We start from the raw sequence: 22,193 nt of genomic DNA, 5'->3' as shown, positions 1-22,193 counted from the left end.
TTTTCTGATTCGTAGAAGTAAAAACACTTACTTGTTTGTAAATATTACAACATACAACGAGAATAGGTATAATGTATACGTAAAAGAGACAAGAACACCACTGGAATGAAAATGTCAGCCAAAGGCCAGACATTAGTCTTCAACGAACGATGAGGAAATCCTAATAGCAAACAACAGGCTGCAACTGGCCCCAAAACTTCATTTACACAGATACAATGAGAGATGTGGCCCTATCTACTCAAGTGAAATAAAACAAATAAAATAAAGTAAAAAACGAAACAGAGGCCAGAGATTTCTGATTTTGGGAGAGGCGCAAAAAAAGAAAAAAAAACTGCGGCAAGGTTAAAGTACTTTGGCGTGATCACAACCCCCTTTAAAATCTGGCAACTAAAGCAAAACATTGTACAATTCAACACACAAAAAGATATATTTAAAAAAGTCTGAGTCCCTTGTTTCAACGGAAATAAACAGAAACTGAACATACATTACACAAATGTACAAACTAAGGACCAATAACAGTTAACTGACATGCCAGTTCCAGACCAGTTTAAACCTACCAAAAGTTATGTCGCCGTCCTTTGTTAGTATGTTCCTTTGTTTCCTGCAAACAAATCGCAGATGCATTTAAACTTCAAGGAAAATCAAAGAAATGCCAAAATTGAATTAAGGAATGTCAAGGGACACAGCAACACAAAAACGAAATGAGGACAAAAGGAAACTAATAGGTAAATCGAATATAAAGAAATATAATTGAACACTAAAATGTCAAAGAAGATCAAGAATCAAGAATATCGTTGATAATAGTATCATGTCATTCTACAATACCAAATGCAACTATCATATGTACTTTTGAACCTTTCATTTCAGTACAATGATTGGCAAATTACTACACAAAAAACGGCCATGTGCATATGGATGAATAAAATGATTATGCATATAAAGAAAAGATTTTATTTCTTCTTAAGATAAAAAAAAATATGCAATTATACATTTATATACAAAAATACATACATGTAATCAAACGATATTTAATTTAGACAAATGTGTAACAAAATACGAGTTGATGGCTACAGTCCTTGAACCGATCCACGCAACGATTTGACGGATCGATGACCGATGACTGGTGACCGATCTGATCGCAGTTTTGTTATGCAGAATGACGTAAGATCAGTTTACATAAAAGAAATGTAATTTCAAAGTATAAATTGATGTTTAAATTTATTACATTATATAACTATGTGTACAATTGATAACGAAAACAACAAAAAGCGTAAAAAAACAATGACCGCTCTGTGGTCTCGTGATACTATCACCAGTTGAATGGATCGGTTTGACGGATCGATGACTGACCGGAAACTGATCGGTGATCGATGAACGATCGCAATTTTTGTTGCACGGATCGGTTCAGGTACTGTATTTGTATGTATAATTCCGTATGGCTAATATTCAGTTAAACGGTCCTTAATGTCATTTCTCCTTAAGAAGTAGCTCAAATTCTCATGGTGATAAAAAGCGAAATGATATCACAACCATGACCAGTAACTATGTAAATCAAATAGATAAAAATAGACGCAAAAGGTCCGTTATGTTGTGGTCTGTTTGAAAATTTCGATAAAACCAATCGCTTACATGATTTGTTAGACAAATACGAAGGTAATATGTTCTATATGTGTATATCCCTGTAAACATATACATCATCGTTTACTTGGATTGGTATATAACTTGTAAAAATTCTTTGTACCTGGAAAAAACAAAAATTTTGTTGTACATATAATACGGATAATAAAATTTAGTTTTTTTTTGGTATGTAAGATAGAAAAAAACATGCAGCACTCGTAATAAAATCTCGCTACTCGCTACTGCGGATATATTCATGTGTGCGCAGTTTTTTCCCATCTGTAGCTAAATCCCATCGGTAACATTTATATCTCAACTCATACGTTATGCAATAGCTTGGGGTAACTACGAAACTTTTTTTTATTGCGCTAGACTTCTTACAATTAGGTTTCTGGGCCTTGGTTAAGTTGCTGCAACATTGAAGTCATCACTTCAAAGTTTTAAGGTCGTCATCATGAACTCGAGGATCGTTACAGTATATCCATCTATATCATGAAAAGTGATTTGTTCAACAAGTCATAGTTTTTTTCCCCTTTCGTCTACCCCGAACTTGACTTTTTATGAGCAACTCGGCGGGTGTATCTAGAAAAGCAGAGGATGCTTTCTATACCGGTACACCTGGCACATGCATGTTTTTTACGGAGACCGAGTTTCCCGTTAACTTTTATTACTTTGTAGGTATTATTTTTGTTTCTTGTGTTCTTTGTTGTGTATGTTGTTTCGTGCATATCGGCGAGTGTGTCTAGAAAAGCACAGGACGCTTTCTATGCCGGTACACCTGGTACGTGCCCTCAGTTTTTCGCGGAGTCCGAGTTGCTCATTTACTTTTATTACCTTGTATGTATTATATTGGTTATTTCATGTTCTTTGTTGTGTATGTCGTAAAAATTCGGTTTCCACATTACCATTCCAAAAACAGAATACTCTATTCCCTTGAGAAAATCCACATTCCTGATAAAAAAATTCCCCATTTGCTGCAAAAAACCATTGTATTTTTCTTTTAAACAGTATTACATTACCAACTTTAATTTTATACTTTTTAAATCAAAATATAAAATTGCATAATTTCTATATGTATAAATCATTTTTAGCCGCTTTTATCAATCTCCATATTCAGAATTTCCATTTCATACTATGAGATTTTTATTCCCCATCCCCAACACCTTAAACCGTAATACTGGAAGTGTTCTCTATATACGTACTGTAGGTTTAGCTCAAATACTAAAAAGGCCATCTCATTTTATTTGACACACCCATTAAAGCTTTATATACGATATCACGCATACATACAATATTGATACTTTTCAAGTTATTTTAAACAATTTTGTCACCAATTCGTTCAAATTTGAAAAAAAAGATTGAATTACCTATATGATTTGCTTACCTTGTATATATTTATGGCTGTACTTGCACCAATCAATTTTTTTATAATAAACGATGCGCCATGTTACTATAATTCCGAGTCTCGTGTTATATGAGTATCTTGTGACGTCACATACGTCGTTGCAATCTTTCTAGTTCCGTTTTGATTGATATGGACTTTTTTGAGAAATACTTTTTTGAATGTTTCTCGAAATTGTTTGCTCATTGTGCAGTATAAAACAAAGTTAATACCATTATTTAACAATGTCATTATATCAAGAAGATCGCCAAGCGGTGAGTAAACATTATGAAAAAAAGGTTTTATAAGGCCACTAAGTACATTTAGGATCCCTTGTGGTGTGTTTGTTATTATAAATAGAACCACAACAGTCAGTAACATACGGGTTGTTCGATTACTTCTACTCGATTTTCGAGTTTTCTTCATATTACTACTCCCGCTACTTAATGTGGCACTCTCGCCATCTGACAATGGGATATTGTTTAACAGCCTATTTCGTCTTCTTTCAGCATCTTTCATTGTTTTAAGAAGAAGAAGGCTAAATATTGTCAGAAGAAAACACGGCAAGAGTTTGATAAAAATTGCCTGGATCCAGAAATTCATGTTTCTGAATACCTCCCAAAAAGGAGTTGAACTTTTTACATTTACCCAATATAAAGTTCCATTCACTAGTTTTCCGTCAGGTAACGTTTCATTTAGTTGGGAATGTACAATTTCGTAAGTTAGACAATTCGGCAGACAAATGAGTAAAACTGCACCAACCACTATTCCACATGCAGTTTTAGCGCGTTCTATATTACACAACCGAACACCTCGTCTTGGAAATCGTATGAAGACGTATCTAAACACAGCTAACGTCACGGTCAACCATATAGAAACTGCATGAACTATTACACTTAGAATAGCATATGCTAGTTGGAACTGTGCTAGTTGGTATGTGTCTCGAGATGGTGAAGCCTCAGGCCCGTTTATGATGTACAATCCTAAAGCAAACGGAAAGTACAAAGCCATTATAAGTCCATCAGAAATAGCCAAGCCAGTCAGAATAACATTTGTTGAGGTCGACATGTTTTTTCTTGTCAATACAACAATGTTAAGGATATTTGCAATGACACCAAAAATACAAACACACGCAGCAAGATATCCATGTATAGGTCTATAAAAGGCTTCAAACTGTTTGAGTTTTGGTATATCGTCGTCAAACGTAGTTACGTGGTTTCCCATAATTGTTCGTTCATCAAGTAAAAATGTATTGCTAGCATTGATATGTTGATAGCTTTCATTGATAGAATAACTGAGGGGGCTATATAACATTATGAATGAAAACAATTGATACTAGAAATGAGAGCAATAATTAATCAAGCTCTCAATGTCAACTTTTGGCTTTTTGGATATTGCATCTTATGATGCAATTCGTCTTTATTCCTCACAGCTGACAAATTTCACCTTGTCCTGTATTGTTTCCTTATCTCAGAAAATCTGCAAAACAAAACAAAAAAAATGCACGTAGATATAGAAAGATAAACAAAATATTTTGAAGGAGTTTGAAACTCTTAGGATGTTGTTTAAGTAGCACTCCAGATAAGGATCATGCAAAGCGTGATTCATGGGTAAAAAGCCTACATATTTTTATTTTGATATTTTGTTTGAAATGTCATAGTAACAAACATGTGGTTTTTTCATATAACCCCGTGCTCTTAGGAGATAAAGGTTATATAGAATGCACTGTAAATTTCAAAATTAAGGGAGATAACTCTGTAAATGGCGCTCAAATACAATAGAATCTACTGGATTTTCAATGTTGATGATTATCTTCTATTACCAGGCAGATTTGAATGAATAATTGTACATTTTATAGTATAGACCCATGAAACAACTTAATTACAAAAATGAAAATATGTAGCATTTTTAGGGTGTATCACATTTTTCAGATTTTGCATGATTCTTACCAAGACAGCTACTTAAAAACAATACAATTAGTCAAAGTTTAAGTCATTGATAGTAAAACATAGGCCAAATATACTAAAGGATCAAAACAGATATGAAGTACATAGCTAAAATGTAAAAAAAAACAGGGAACAGAGTTGATCTTGATGTACATCAACTAATTATCTTGCAGAATAAAATGCAAGTACAAATATAAACACTGAAAATAAGGAAATTATGCGGCACACACAAGCGAATACGCATTGCAAAAAAAATAAAATAAAATAAAACATAAATAAATAAATAAATAAATAAATAAATAAATAAATAAATAATAATATTAAAAATGATAATAATAAAAACATTTTTGATCATAACATTTACAGAGAACTGAAATGAGCCGAGATACTCATTATAAAACGATTCGAGTTGTAAAGCGATGTTAATGAAAGAAGAGAACGCAGACTATTCGTTGCGAGAACTTAGTTTGCACGGTTTTTCTTATTCCAGTAAAATATTTAATCACTTCCAAATTAGTAGTATCATACTGACATGGAAAATCACTACAAATAATACACAATATAGACAACTAACCACAATTTTTATCTCAAACCTGAAAATTAGTAGAGTACTGACGATATTATCACCCCCCACTACAAAAAATTATAATAATAATAATAATAATAATAATAATAATAATAATAATAATAATAATAAAAACAATAAGTTACATCAGGTTCGCCGGAAAATGTGTATCTTCCTCCGCACGCAGCACCCAAGACATTTTGAATGAATCTTCGGTATATACGGGCTATATTTAGAACACATCACTCCTAATTTCAAACTCAACTTGTCCATGGTTGGCACAGAGTAAATTATTTCCAACGATCGTTTTGTTCCACTGTAATTTTCTCTGTGTCGAAAGTGAATGACTTACAACATATGCTCTCCGTTTCTCGACGAATCATTCAATATAAACAGACCAGATATCCATTTCCCTTTATTTTAAAGTTGCTATTTCTTTCTAAGTTCTAAGTTTTTTTTATATTTACCATTCATATAAATTTACAAACTATCATTCATTTTTAAAAGGAAAAATCCCGAGTTTGTGGACCTCTAATGGATGAAATTACTTTTGCTTTGGAAATACAATTTGGTATGTGCCGCCAACTACTTACGTCTACATTAGGCGCCCCTTTAAATAATATGGAAATTGTTTATGCAACAAATGTGTTCACAGAATTTCAAAAAAAGAAGAAAAAAAAAACGAATGGTACGGAGAAAATATTGATAATAGAATAAACCAATAATTTCCATCTCGTCTGATTTATGGAGGAAATGAAATTTGATGACAAATTGAATTCCTATTATAGATGATTTGGAGGAATGGATAGAGGATTCCTTCATTCCATTGTCTTTGTAAACAAACCTTCCTATGTTATAACTTTATTTGTAAGGTTCATATAACTCTGTAAATGTAATTAATTGTCAAATAGTGTTTGTTTTGAATAAAACTATTCTCATCACAAACCTAGTCATTTATTATATTGTAATATGTTTATTTTAGATGAAGACATGAAGGCATATATTCTTAATATATAAGAATTGCGAACCTTTTAAAATATATTTACAGGTCATACTTAAAACAACAATCTACAATTTACATTTTATTCTTACTTAACACATCAAATACCTATACACTGAAAAAAAAATAATGTTTGAAAGTGTTTTTATCATTTCGGATTCTGTCAAGTCAATATATTCACGAGAACTTAATCTCGCGGTTTTGAAAAGAGGTACAATGTAGTAGTTTCAACAGTCAAAAATAAATTTTAAGGATATTTTTTTTCTCATTGATCTGTCCATCGCGGAAAAAGCAAAAAATTTTTCTGAAGTTTCCTCTCTCAAATCGTTTTGCCGGTATTATTCATTTCCGAGTTGGTGGTTAACATAAAAAAAAGCCTATAGTTACAGATATTTTTGAAATCCATCGCAAAAAGCCGAGGATATACATAAACATATGGACCAATAATCATTACTTATCCACAATATCGACAAACAAATATCGAAACGTCAGCGATGGGATGGTTCAAATACGTCTAAATCCTAAAAACATGACACGAAAACAATGTACAGACAAAATGTAGCGAACCAAATAAGGTTACATAAAAAAAAGTTAAAGGAAACAAGACGTCACAAGACAAACTAAAACACTTGGAATATTAAACTCCCATAAATGACCGGAAGTGACATCAGGTGATCCGGAAGTGTAAGTATGTCCTGCTCCGCTAGCTACACCCGTCTCCATAAATGTATAGATATAGAAGCATCGAAACAAATCGGGAGTTCAGGGACATCACAAAACAAGTCCACAACCCAAACGTGAAAACAGGAAACAGAGACAATCAATTAAATCTAGGAAGTCAAAAGAACGAAATGAACTTGCATATAAAAACTGAATGTGTATAAGCGAAAAAGGCAGCAGTCCTTTTCACAAAAAAAAAAAAAAATGTAAGTCTAAAATTGATTGTACATTATGACGACACAATATTATTTTGGGTTGTGACGTCATTACCAACGATCAACTTTACACTTACAACTTTTTGTGAAATCGACACCAGGACACCAAATAAAGAAATAAAGTGGAAATATTTGCGACAAAAATGGTATATTTACAAGCTCCAAAAAGAGTCTGACGTTCGACATTCACCAAGACGCTGCAGCCAGACCTTACAAAAACTGAAAGAAACTTGCAAGGTCGGAAAATGTAAAGGAATTCACTCGACGTTACCCGATTGTCAAATGACGTTTGATTTTAAAAATATCCAAGGATGTCGAACGACCTGTATGTAGTGTTAGTAAGAAAGGAAACAAACGACTTCCGGTGCGTGCAAAATCCGTAGTTTCCTTTTTTTTTTTTGTTATTAATTTTAAGACAAACATACATTATAGCTTATATAAAGATGACAATTGTAACTTACCACAAAGCGTATTGAATTATCTATTATAAATCCATATAACCTTGAAGATAAATGTTCGATATAATGCATTGTTAGTCGTTATATATTAGATATTCATCTTAAAACCAATGGCGCAGTTTCCAAAAAGTAGAAAGCTAAACCTTGGTCTAACCTTTGCACGTATGAATAATTATACATAATAATATCCCATTTTGTCAAACAACACTCCTACACACCATTTATTTTTAAAAGTTAATTCAGTTATGACACATAACAAAATCTTTGGACGACGTTATTATTTTCCTGTTCATATACGTAATTGTTGAAATATACATATTTCTTTATATATCATCAGCCACATTCGTAGATTAGAAACAAATGGAAGGAAGGGATTTGATTGGCAGTGGCACATAATATGTGAAAATAAAGGACGAAAGACCTTAATTAAACGGGAATTGACGGTTTGCTGATATTTGTCAATTCGTGAACGATCAATAATGGAATATTTTGCCAAACAAGTGCATATCAGAGCACGACAGTTGAGTATCTTGTCCTATTACCAAATGTAATTACAGCGGGTGAACTATTATTATTTTATTGGGTTGATTTGTCAATCATTCCATTAAAACATATGAGTATGAATTAGAACTATTATTTATCGAAAACAATAACCTCTTATTGGCAAAATAATGAATGTAATGTTGCCATGAAGCAACAAAAGAAAGCAACATGCTTTGATTTTGTTTTATTTAAGTACCAGTCCACTTTCAGACACTGCTCATGGTAGAGTGATTCATGGTGAAGAAAAACCCACCAAACAAACAATGTTTTAGTCTATATACAGGCTATACATAACAACAATCTTTTCCCCATTCAGATCTGTACTTTGTAGAAAATCATGCATTCATCCCCCACCAAATTCAACCAAATCAAGCCAAATCAAGACCAATAACTCTCGAAAAGTGGAAATTTCATGTACAATCTATATAACTTTTATCTCCAAAGCGCAACAACCAAATGATAAACTAAGACTGGTTTTGTGATCAGTAACTGTCTCAGAACAAGAAACAAAACTGAATTCGGTGAGTTTTTGACATGCATAAATCACATTCTGTCTGAATTTTATAAAGAATGCAACTTAAAGGGAAAGACCACCTTTGCTTTAAGTTAGGCTCTTATGATAAATCATACCCACGTAAACAAAAATAAATAAACTTTAATGCAAAATGCGCTTTTATAAAATGCTTAAGGCTATGCAAAGTTCGAAATCCGTGAAATATAAGTGGATAGCCATCTTGCAGAACTCTTCTGTCTGAAGGAAGATCATAGTCAGACGACTTTATTGATTTTTAACGATAGCTTCGGTTTGGTACTGATACAAGCACAGCAAATAATATGTAAGCAAAGAATATTCCGTATATATTTCTACGATCCTGTTTATTTAATCACTAAAAACATGATGACTTGTCAAGCTTACGATTGCATGAATGATAAAAGAGAAATGTTCTCAAAGTTTTTCTCGCTTTTCACCAACAACACGAACATTCTTCGGAAGCCATGGTAGTAGCCATAAGATTTGCTTTACAAATACCAGCCATCTGGCTGCAAATCCCGTTGTTTGTCAGTGATGTCTGACATTTGCTTACATGTTGTGCCTCAATACCTTCTTCTATTTATTTTTGAATTTATAGGGGGAAAGTCCCAAATTTGAGATTTCTTCGGACATCATAATCAATTACCTATTTACTTTCCCTTTACAAACCGACTTCGTGACGTCACAGTTCAACCGATCATGGTGACGCCCATAAATTTCCTAATAATAATTAATTAAGAAACGGAAATTATTTTGTTTCAATTTAATTTTCATGAATATTTAACAGACTAGTTTCGACATTTATGACATGCGCAATAAATGGTCTTGTCCGTTAACATTTAATGAACACGTTTTTTTTAAATAAAACAGAAGACTCCCTTTTCGCTCCTGGTCGTAACAACATTAATGTTGCTTTTCTGTGTTATTACTTTTTTTTCATCCACATTGATGTAAAGCTTTTATACTGTTTATTAATCTTATTGAACATGTTCATGTTTGTTAAAATTTGGGAAACAAGAAACATTCACGGGAATCTAAAACGCGGTCCAAATAAATGGTAAATCACGCCAGCAACTCAACGTTGAATAATAGTGGGGTTAAATCAGAAGCTGTGTTTAGACCAAAGACTCTCCAAAGACAACATGCTACAACCAAAATAAGGCGAAATAATAGAGAATGAAACTAAAGAAAAAAAATGCGTAATTCCACTAAAATCTTCAAGACCAGGTGCATACCTTTTTTCCACAAAAAACATATCCGGTTTAAATCTTTGAGAAATTCAATCTAAGTATTGTATTTTTTGTTTTTTACATATTGTTTTGTCGTTAAATATTTTATAAAGAATATCGGTAAATTCTGAAAGTAATTATTCTTTTTTTTCAAATTCACATGAGTTTATCTTGGTATACAGGCTTAAAAGCATATTTCCCTCCTATCGTATTGATAATACTGTAAATAATAGGACCACTTGTTACACAAAGTGCGTCCAGTGCATTGAGTCACCACAGATCTGTCAGGATTGTAACCGTACATAACATTCCCCATTTTCATTGTTCGATGCTCTACGCAACAAATATGTAACCCTTTTCAAATAATCTAAGCTTTATATTTTTTTTCTGTGAAAGACAAATGTCAGACTTTAAACTTATAACTCTCTTTCTCTTCTCAAGAATGAAAGTATTTCTACTATTTTTCATTCAAATTGAGAAATATAAATAAAAGAGGAAGACAGTTGAAGACCGGTCGAAGTGCATCCATTAATTGGTATGTAACTGCCAGCACTAATGTTATGTGACAGCCTGATCTCATTTTATTTTTAACTAGACTTTGGCAATATGATTAGCATCAGCGAAAAAGAATTCATTTGAGACATACATGGGTCAGTAATTTTTATGATATTGAAGAGATAAGCTTGATTTTACTGTGATTTTCTTCAAGTATACTTATCCTCCTACTCTCGAAAATGGATAATGCTTCTGTATGCTGACATATGATTTCAGTTTATATTGCAGTAATTCATCATGACTTAAAGACCATATCAGTTCACACATTTCATCTGCGATCGAGCGTTTGAAGTCACTTATATATAATTAAGCATTATACAAATACATCTCTATATGTCTAATTGGAATATAGTTGCCATAAATATATACAATGCGTTGAACAAATACAAAATTGACTGCTGTATTGACCAAACTATTGACCAAACTTTACGACAAACGTGATAACTTTTCATTCAGAATTGTCAAATTCCCTTTCATCTGTGGCAACATCCCTTCAGCACCTGCGTATCTGCGTATGGAGTGTTCATATCACAACTCATACGTTATGACAGAGCTTGTCGAAAGTATGCTGACCTTTTGCATCGCACTAGAACTCTAACAAGTAGGCTTCTGGAACAGGGTTATGTTGCTACAAGATTGAAAGCATCACTACAGAACTTTTATGGCCGTCATTATGAATTCGTGGACCGTTATGGTGTATCCATCTGCACTATGAAAACTGATTTATTCAACGGTTCATAGTTTTCATTTCCTCGTTTGTCTACCTCGAACTTGACTTTCTATGAACAACTCGGTGGGTGTTTCTAGAAAAAACAGAGGACGCTTACCCTACCGTGGCACCTGGTCCATTCTCCTAGTTTTTAGTGGAGTCCGAGTTGCTCATTTACTTTTGTTACTTTGCATGTATGATTTTAGTTACTTTATGTTCTTTGTTGTATATGTCTGTTTTCCATGTCTGGTCTTTGTCCCTGGATTACAATCTTTTGATTACAGCTATAAGCTTGGTTCCCTTGATTACCCCTGCTACGATATTGTCTTTTATTAGAAGAGAAAGGACCTTCACCAAGCAATAATCTCATGTCTGGGCAATTAACTTTAAATGATAAAATAATTGTCACCGATTAACCGTGATTATTGTTACTGTAATTCCCAAGTTGTCTAGGCGATTTGCGCATTTCATGGAAGTTCACATAAATAAAACACAGTATAAATATATAAATTGTAAATGGGTAGGAATATCTATTCTATTTTATGGTTTATGATCAAAAAGTACCATTAAATTCTATCTCGAATTTGTATTTTGAATTTGTAAATTTTGTAAATATTTAACAACTACTGCTTCATATTTAGACTGATTTACTGATTGTGGTTTGACGTACCATGACAGATAATTTCTAAATGATTAAATAATCAAACATCTATTCGTTTGTACTAGTCAGAAGAAGCAGAAGCCCACAGGAAGATATATACCATTTAGACACCTTAAAATAACTCCGAGTCAACCAGTCGTCGCTCTGCATCATAATCGTCTCGCCCTTGGCGTAGAATCAGGTACTACCAATTTAAAGTCATTGACATGAACCGACAAACCAGTGATCGAACACAAGCTATCATGCCCTGGCAACAAGCACACTACCATGACACCACCGAGCAAGACAGTTTTTTTCTAGAACTGTTACGGAACAGCGTAAACTCTTTGTTGTTTACCCGATGAAAGAATTGTGTTCACTTTTTATCTTCTAAATACTGTAAACCAATAAATTTTCGTGCGGTCTTTTTTGCGGTTTCTGCTTTATATGTGCTTTTGTGAAGTTTTAAATTCGCTACGGTTCAACACATTGTACTGTAATGTCCTTCGAAGAAAACAATCGTGACAGTTTAATTTTTGCGTAAAATTCACCGTTTACAGTACTTTTATTGTCGATAAAAAGGCTTATCAATGATTGGAACGGAACATTCCATATTAACAAGTGATAAACATTGCCGTTGAAGATACATAAAGGCATATTAATTTTTCTATTCTTTAGATGGTCTTTTTATGTATCAGTCGTCTTAAATTAAGATATTATTTGACCTACAGTATGGTAAGTGACAGATCATTTTATAGTGTAGTAGAACCAATATATTCCAATTACAGATGTTTTGCAGGAAAACGTTGTCAATTTTAATCTCATGGTGTGGGCTTTTAATCATTTAAATGTAGCATTTGCTCCGGATGTATATGGCCGCTTAAATCATTAGTTGATACTATAAATAACCCTGACCTTTTGTTAAGGATTATACACGCTAATCTCATCTTAGTCTGTCAAAAGAACATCCGCGCATTTTCGTCTTACTCAAATGACATATTTAGCAGTTATTGAGATGAATTGATATTTTGGTGTATCACACCAACGTTATTTTATACCTATTATGTTTAAAATGCTATGATAATCGTGTTTAACAATTCCATTACATTGATATGCTTTATTAGATTTTATTTAGAAAATAACATTATAGTTACTTAGATGCTGTGTTAAATACATACAGTGAAAATGGTAGTTCTTCATTTTTTCATTTTCTTTCATATACAAAGAGGAAAACTGGAAACATGAAAGAATAATACCAAAGAAATAAATTGCCAAAAAATAATAATAATAAATAATAATAATAATATTAATAAATAACGAAAAAAATAGATTGTACATTTATTGATGAAAGCTTTAATACCATCAAATATTTTGTGTTGCTGTTCAAGAATGGTTTTTGTCATTCGTGTAATATTTATATGAAGGAAATCAAATTGAAAGCGTTCCTATCAGAAAAGGTAAAACAATTCAAAATAAGCGACAATCTGTTATCGGCAAATCACTGGAAGTAATACGCTCTCAATGGAACATCTTTTGCAAGAAATCGTCAACAAACGACCATCTAGACAACTGTTATCTTGATTCTGATTCGGAAAAAAAAACACCACGCCGAAGTTATTACCCTTTATTTAATTGTAGCAAATATTTGGGTTTTGGACTTTTATTACATTTGAATAAATAATTTTAATCAAGGGTGAAATACTTTTGGACTTATGCACATGGCTATAAATATGTAGATCTCTGAAACAAAAATCTAATATTTTTTTGGAGACAAATATAAGGAGAATTGACATGATGAATATGTCAAAGATAAAATAATATTTACATTATATATTTACAAATTCTGTCTTCGGTAACATATCAGGTAGCATCTATGCAATCTTGGAAAAAAAATGTATTGAATCATCACTCATTTGTCTACTGTGTTTCGATTAAATACGGAAAAAAGACGAAAATGGACCAAACAGCTATTATAGCACATTAATTGTCATTTTGGTGTTTTTAGTTGATCTTAAAAATATTTTTGCAAAAGTATAGAAGTGATGATAGAATGACGGGAATGGACCAAACAGCTATGATAACAACTTCGTCGTCATTTTTGTTGTTTAAATTGATCTAAATTTCGAAAAAAATGTGTTTGCCATATATCTGAGACAAAATAATAGTATCTTTCTTCGCACCTAATTGTCGCATATTGTTATTAATTTATTATTTTATAAAACATTATTTTTTGCTGATAGCATTATCTTTTGTCTCGTTTTTATGTATCACACCTTGTAACGATTGTTTGACTTCATGGTTTCGTTTCAGAGGCGGACGATTCTGGTAACTAATTTAGCTATTCTATATTCCAAACAGACAATGGAAAATTTTGTAAAAAATAAGTATTTGTTAGCATTTGACATGTGTATGCATCATTTGAAGGCAACCCGGGGGATGGGTCGGAAAAAAAAAGGAGACACTACCCTACTCGTGCACCAGGTCAAAGCCCCCAGTTTTATTGTAGACTCCGGGTTGCTCATTCACTTTTGTTTTTTTATGTTATGTTTTTTTTGTAATTTCATGTTCTTTGTTCTGTGTTTGTGTCTACATTTTATTGTTCTTATCCTTACCGTTCAATTTATCCTAATTATCTTTATTACTCTTAGCAGTCTATTCATATCAGTAATGTATTCTCGACCTTTTATTATTAATGTAGATATCTATTGTAATGAAAATTCACCAATATGATGTTTCTATTTCACAGATAAAACAATGTATGTTCAGTTAGAATACATAACTTAGTGTAATAAAATAACGTACCCTCCCAACATGAACCTAACCAAATTTTCACACTTGCAAAGTGACAGGTGACGCTTGCAAAGCAAGACGTGCTTACCTATCCAAGGAATCTAATACATCTTTCGATTTCTTTTTATATTCAAGAGTTTTAATTCATTGTTTATTACACGGTTATAGTATCTTGAGTTTATATATGTGTATTGTATTTATACACCCGCAAACAAAATTTTTTTGGGGTACATTCACAACGTAAAATTTAAGGGAGTACTCCACAAGCTGATGGTGCACTGCATAAAACAAAATCTGCTCTTGGCACCATACCAATACAACAACATATTACAACAACCGATACCTGCAATGTGCTTCATTTCTTTCCTTTTAAAATATTTACTTCAATTTATTTAATTTTGTTGAATTAATTTCTCTTCATTTAAATGTAAGTATTTGTAAGAGTAATGAAGGGAACCAAGATTATAGCGGTAATCAAAAGAATGTAATCCAGGGACAAAGACCAAACATGGAAAATAGACATACACAACAAAGAAATTGAAGTAACTAAAATTATACATACACAGTAACAGAAGCAAATGAGCAACTCGGACTCCACTAAAAACTGGGAGCATGCACCAGCTGCACCGGTAGGGTAAGCGTCCTCTTTTTTTTTTCTAGAAACACCCGCCGAAGTGCTCATAAAAAGTTAAGTCCGGGTAGAGAAACGAAGAAAGGAAAACTATGACCCGTTGAATAAATCAGTTTTACCGGTGCAGATGGATACACCATAACGATCCAAGAGTTCATAATGACGACCATAAAGTTTCTGTAGTGATGACTTCAATCTTGTAGCAACATAACCCTGTTCCAGAAGCCTATTTGTTAGAGTTCTAGCGCGATACAAAAAGTCTGCGTAGTGTCGGCAAGCTCTGTCATAACGTATCAGTTGTGATATGAACACTTCATACGCAGGTGCTGAAGGGATGTTGCCAGAGATGAAAGGAAAGTTGACAATTCTGAATGAAAAGTCATCACGTTTGTCGTAAAGTTTGGTCAATAGTTTTCCTTTACCATCGATTTCTAAGTGTAGGTTAAGATATGAGGCTGACTTCACAGTGTCTGTAGTATCCTTTATCTCAAGTTTTTTGGGGTAGATGCCATGTATCAAATTCCTGAAATTAGGATTGATTAAAGATAGTACGTCATCTGTATAGCTGAAACGGAGATCAAAGGATCTAGCAAAACGATATTCTTTCTTTCGGATCAGCTATAAAGTCAGCCTCATAAGAGTGAAAGAATAGGTCAGCAAGTAAATGAGCACAATCTGTTCCCATTGGAATGCCAACCGTTTGTTGAAAAACACGTCCACCACACTGGACAACTATGTTGTCGATTAAATATTCCAGCATTTTATAAACATCTCCCTCTGTATATTTGGAAGATGATTTGGAATTATTTCTTACAAAGCATGAGGAATCTCTACAAAGAACTATATATTTGTATCTAGATGTATCATCTTTTTTGGAAAAGCAACAATGTATAATGTTTTTAAGTCGGGATTGTAACTGAGTATGGGGAATAGAAGTATACAGTGTTGAAAAATCATAGGTTTTAATGTTATTATATTCAGATAATAGTCTTGAATTGATAGTCTCAAAAAGATCATTCGAATTCTTCAGGATCTATATTGAATTAATACCACTACGGGAGTAACAAGTGTTGTGGTAGGACTAAAGACCCTCTTTGACAGTTGTGAGTATAGAAGTTTAAAGTTTTGAAAGAGGTTTGGTGGTACATTATGCAGATCCAGCTATGAAACGTTGTTTGTATGTATGTAAGAATCGCGCAAAATGGGACAAATCAGAATCATGCATGTCAAAAACCACCAATCTGACAATGTAATACCACTCAAGGATACGTTCTCTACTTGAAAAGACCATTATATGATCTCTGCATCACTGGCATTGCTCAATTTTTGTTCAGTAGAATCTTAGAAAAATGAAGTTTTTGAGAGAGTTATCTGTCCTTGAAATGTTCATTGTTAGTGTATTTCAATGAAATTGTAACTCAATGGTCCAGCGTGATATGGAAACTCTTGTTTGTTTTCCTTGAATTTGATGGTACAAATAGTCAAATTACACTATCGAAATGATGTTTCTTTTTCTTACCATGTTTCACCTTTTGCCTGATTCTTACAGGGACTGACACTGAATTGTTTTGTCAGGTAATGTTTGCTAGTTTATGATAAATTATTATGACAAAATGTCTAAAATGCATTTTTGTTATTGACCACATTTGATGTTCTACTCTTAAATCATTTAATGTCAAAATAAGCGTTCCCGTAATATTTCATTGCACTCGATGAGTCATTAATACAACCCATGTATAAAAATAGGACGGAAACTGCCTACAAGATATATAACCGAGTCAGAAAAAAATACTCCATATATGCATACTTCCAAATGTCCAATTTAACGTTAAACAAACACATATATCCATGTTCTGTTCTCACTGCTATCAATTGATTAAGCACGAGGTGAGTAATCACAGTTACATGAATGGAAAAATCCTAGGACAAACAGTAAGGTACGACAGACGAAGACACAAAAAGATAGAACAAAGTACTAACTATATAAGGGAAAGCACTGTACCCACAAGAGCATGGCAGCTCCGTTACTTCAAAAGGGTCAACATATCTGACATGTTATGCACTACTATATCTTAATAATGTTGATAAAGTAGCTGTTAAAAGCGAATTATCAATAGAAATTTGCAAAATACATTATAAATATGGATGTAATTAACAAAATTCATAATCAAATTCATTTAAATTCCATGGTGTATATAATCGTGTATTTTCTTTTTTTTTTTTTTGTAAGTTTGGTTTACGATGAAGCTGCCGGACAAATTCCGTTTTGTTGGTGAAGTGGTCGATACTACTAGAACTTGATTGGCCATAATTCAATTTCCTAGGTGTTGTTAGAAATCTAATTGTCATGAGATTAACATCATTCCAATGCTTCATGTACACTGGTAGGGCTATCTTGTAATATGAAACGAATCAGTTGGGAATAAATCTGGCAGCCAACACTGCGGCTAGACGCTGGAATCCTATAAGATTGGCCTGGATAGTTTACCCTTAGAGGATCATGTAAATTGATTAATTCACATACAGTCACATTGTTCAAGTAGTTTTGACACATTTTTGCATTTCGAATGACATTGTTTTATGTAATATTTCCAATTCTTTACACATGAAATGGTAAAGACAAATATTATTATTTTGTGACTGCTGTCTTGTAAACACTATAGGACAAGGCAAGGTAAGCTGTACTTTAGTAACTGCCATGAAATGTTTTTTGTTTTTATTTTCATTTTTAAAATAAAAGGGAACATGATAAATGCATCGGAACGAACCCAACCAACTGCACAGCTGCTCAACCATAAAGGTTTTAACCAATTTAAATACAAATTATCAAATTTTAGATATTGCAATAGTTGACCACAAAAAGGAGTATTTGTGTAATAAAAAAGATTTTGCAATTTTATCACTAAATTATGGAATAAGAAATTAAACATATGTTATGTTACTATCTATGCGTTTTTATTTGGTTCTTTGTCACTTATTTTGTTGGTTTATACCTCTCTATTTCTACAGATATAAATGTTTTTGTTGTTCATTGAGTTTTGGATTCATACTAACAGTTTCCTGCATTGTTAACTTGAACAAAACTTTTTTCTTACAAACATACTTAATAAATAAGAGAACTTTTTGTTTTAAAAAAAGGCTTCACACCAGCCTTTTGAAATTAGCTAAGCTAACATTGAGGGGGAATAAGTAGGGCTATGATTGCACTTAATTAGATGATAGCTCTTCTCGCCTCCTGTTATCATTATTATCTAATCTTGTAAACTTGCGAAGTATTTGAGAGATGTAGGGTATAATGTGTTGTATTTAAGAACAATTATATTGGTATTCAATAGCATAAATGTAGGAGTTATCAAGAGAGCCAAAATTCAGCGCAAATCAAAAGAATGTAATCAAGGGACAAAGGCTAGACGCTGAAAACAGACACACAACAAAAGAACATAAAATGACCACAATAATACATACAAATTAACAAAAGTAAATGATCAACTTGGACTTCTTAAGGAAGTAAACCCTAGGTAAGGGACATTACTCTTACAAATCATTGGAACGTTTGTATGCAGCAATTTAAATCAATCTCATGTAAGTATTAAAGTAACTTGGGCTGATTTCACTCTGTTTCAAGTAAACACTTGATTGGCTTTAGTGAAATTGAATATGATACAAACATATCACTGAATTCAAGCGTTATGTTCCTTACCTAAGGTCTACCTCCTTAGATATGTATATAAAAAGGGCTAATATGTATCAATAATATCAAACAAAAAAAGAATATCAGAGTTCCATAAAAAATTGTTCAGCAGATGATCTTCATAAACAGAAATTGAATAAGTAAAAAATGAGATAAAATTTGTGTACATTTGTCCAGGAAGTTGAATACCACTTTGATACATTTTAACATATAATACAGCCTAATTCATTAGCTCTTGTGAAATTTCCTCCAACTATCGCATTAAGAATATAGAAAATCATAAAAATTCTTTCACTTAAGTAGAAATATGAAAAAGTTTCCAGACGAAACTAATTCCAATTTGTGAAGGGTACTTATGGCATGAATTCAATCAAATTGATCCATTCACTTTCAATCAAAACGAATTTGGTCTTTAATATAATAAAAAATAGTAGTTGATATTTTTTACTTTTCTAATCTCAACCAAATGTTAGCACTGGTGTGAAAACAGTTCTTCGCCTTAGTAACTGTGTAAAGTAATTCTCTGTCTAAGAATCAGGTAAAATTTGCATATGGTGTGGCAAATGAAGAAACAAAACGCAAGGTTTCTTTTTGCTTTATTTAAAGTATTTATATCTCATAATCTCAAGAAATAACCATCAAAGTGTTTGTAAAAGTTGCCTTTTTAAGATATTGATAGCTCAAATTTATTTGAAATGCACTATGAAAAAACGACAGGAAAACTTTCCCATATTTTTTTTTTCACTAAATAAAGCATTAGAAATATTTAAGATGCTCCAGGATGATTTTAAATAGTTTTTCAGTTGTTTTATAGAGATGCATTAAATGTATTTGGCAAAAAGGACCAAAGTTAGAAAACAAAATGATGTATCCCATTGTCTGATCCTTACAAGGAATGGTATTTAATTGTATGCAAATTATTGCTTTGAATTCCATTATAATTTCAACAAAGTACGCAGTGTTTTGAACGCTGACAAATTGGACACGTATGTTATACTGGCATCCCCGAAATACTCTTGCCATTGAAAATTCATTATTCTGAAATGATCAATACTTGTATCCTTATAAGGAAATGTTTTGGTTTATTTTTCTCAACTTCATGTAAATGAAGCAAGATTTATCTGATATCCTTTGGGAGATTCCAGATTTTTAATTGCCTGAATATTTATAGGGAAAAACAATATCTTAGTCATAATAATTCAAATTTTCCCGCAAAAAAGTGTTTTGAAATTCTAATGATAAAGACTCATATACTTGCTTACTTAATGTCAAGTATTATTTGATTATCTTTTCCTTTTGTTTTTGGGTTTTCATTTTTGGTAAGTCCACCACGTGGTTTTAGTTTGCTTTTAATTCTAATATAAAAATAACAATTTCCAGTCTAAGAGTCTTATCTGGGATAAGAAGGTAGCAAACAAAAAGCCTATAAGGACATGGAAGATATAATCTTGCACATCATTTCATGTCAAACTATATTTCGTAGTTCCCCATATTAAAATTTCATGTTTGAATAATTTGTCGATCCTCGCACATGGCAATTTTACTTATGATAGTGGAAATATTAATTACTTTGTGTTTGTAATGACATGTCCTATATTACCATAGTTGCTTGATGACTGACAACAGTTAATTGTCACGATCTAGGAAGTCTTTTATACATATAACAAGGATCTGTTGTATAAGATAAAACATTAAATTGTGAATGTCAATTTGATATTTTTTTAATGAAAATTGACTGAGAAAGGAATTCGATGTAATGTACTTGAGTGATATAACTGTAAAGGACATCTATTTACGGGAAAATGTTACCAAAAATCATAAAAATCCTAATAACTTCTATACGCTCGACAAGATATGATGATCAGTTTAAAACAAATAACCTTGTAATTTCATATACTAAAGAGCAAATGGCACACATACATTTGTATGGGTTGAATGATTGCATTCAACTAGAAATATATGCATTGTCACGCGTACGTATGTACATTAGCCCTAAAGTGAGGCATTGCAAGCGAGGAAAGACGACAGGGATGTGATTTCAAAGCTCGAGAAGACGCATCTCAGTATATATTTTTTATTCTTTCAATGCTTCTATATTGGTGTCGAGATATTATCATGAAATAAAACAATAAATAAACAAGTGCTCTTTCATGTATGACAGATAAAAGTAAAACCAAATTTAAGATACACAACTGATGTTTCTGTCACCGACAGCTAACACTTAAAGAATATTTACTCTATTTCTTATTATAAAGAACTAATCATCTTTCAAAATATTACAATGATTGAAAATTAGGTGTTCAAGGAAATATTCAATGGTTCCAATCACACGAATTGCAAGAGACGTTTGCAACTTCGGTTTCTAAAAGTACTTTCTATAAACGTGTCCATTATATTTAATGTCACGATAAATTATTTTACTATTTATCAACATTTTAAAATGTCGCAATGCAAGAGAGATGAAATGAATTCCCTAACGACTTTTTTTTTCTCGTGGCGTGTTGAAACCGATTTTCATTTCAGAATCATAAGATTTAAAACCTTGGTGTCATTTTAATGCAAAAACTTATTACAACAAAAACAATAAATCTTGAAAAATTTTGTCAGAAATAAATGGACTTTACAGAAGAATAAATCTAAGAGGAAAGGAGCTTAATTAAATTTGTATCATTTTAGGAAGGAAAGCATGTTTTATGACCTTAAAAAAAGTTACAAATTATATAGAGTGATAGTTAATGTCAAATCTTGTATTAACTTATGTTCACATAAAACGTTAAGTTTTACACCGTATATATTCTAGACTCCGAATACTAAAGTATACTGTACTATATACTTGAAGATTATTAAACGTGGCCTTTTTTAGTATTGCCTTTGCTATCAGTCAGAGATCTTGATATCGCCCCGGGGAAATAAAGTAAGACTCGTACCATAAAAGTGAGTGAATAAACTGATTGGTCAGTCGGATTGTTCT

The 22,193-nt window shown here is 32.3% G+C and overlaps 1 protein-coding gene across 1 annotated transcript; it reads right to left on the bottom strand.

The window, feature by feature from the left end:
- Window positions 1-2,735: 2,735 nt before the first annotated feature.
- LOC148601595 (G protein-coupled receptor dmsr-1-like) lies at window positions 2,736-8,045 on the bottom strand. The gene is made up of 2 exons (XM_088555604.1): window positions 7,906-8,045; window positions 2,736-4,477 (listed from the first exon to the last, which is right to left on the bottom strand). Exon 2 carries the CDS (start codon window positions 4,310-4,312, stop codon window positions 3,068-3,070), a length of 1,245 nt encoding a protein of 414 aa, XP_088411730.1. The 5' UTR covers window positions 4,313-4,477; window positions 7,906-8,045; the 3' UTR covers window positions 2,736-3,067.
- Between the last annotated feature and the right edge of the window lie 14,148 nt (window positions 8,046-22,193).

The sequence above is a fragment of the Perna viridis genome, chromosome 12 (assembly GCF_037379345.1).
Source record: "Perna viridis isolate PV_CMFRI_1.1 ecotype Kerala chromosome 12, ASM3737934v1, whole genome shotgun sequence".
NCBI classification, from domain to species: Eukaryota; Metazoa; Mollusca; class Bivalvia; order Mytilida; family Mytilidae; genus Perna; species Perna viridis.
This window is presented reverse-complemented; position numbering and strand designations above follow the sequence as displayed.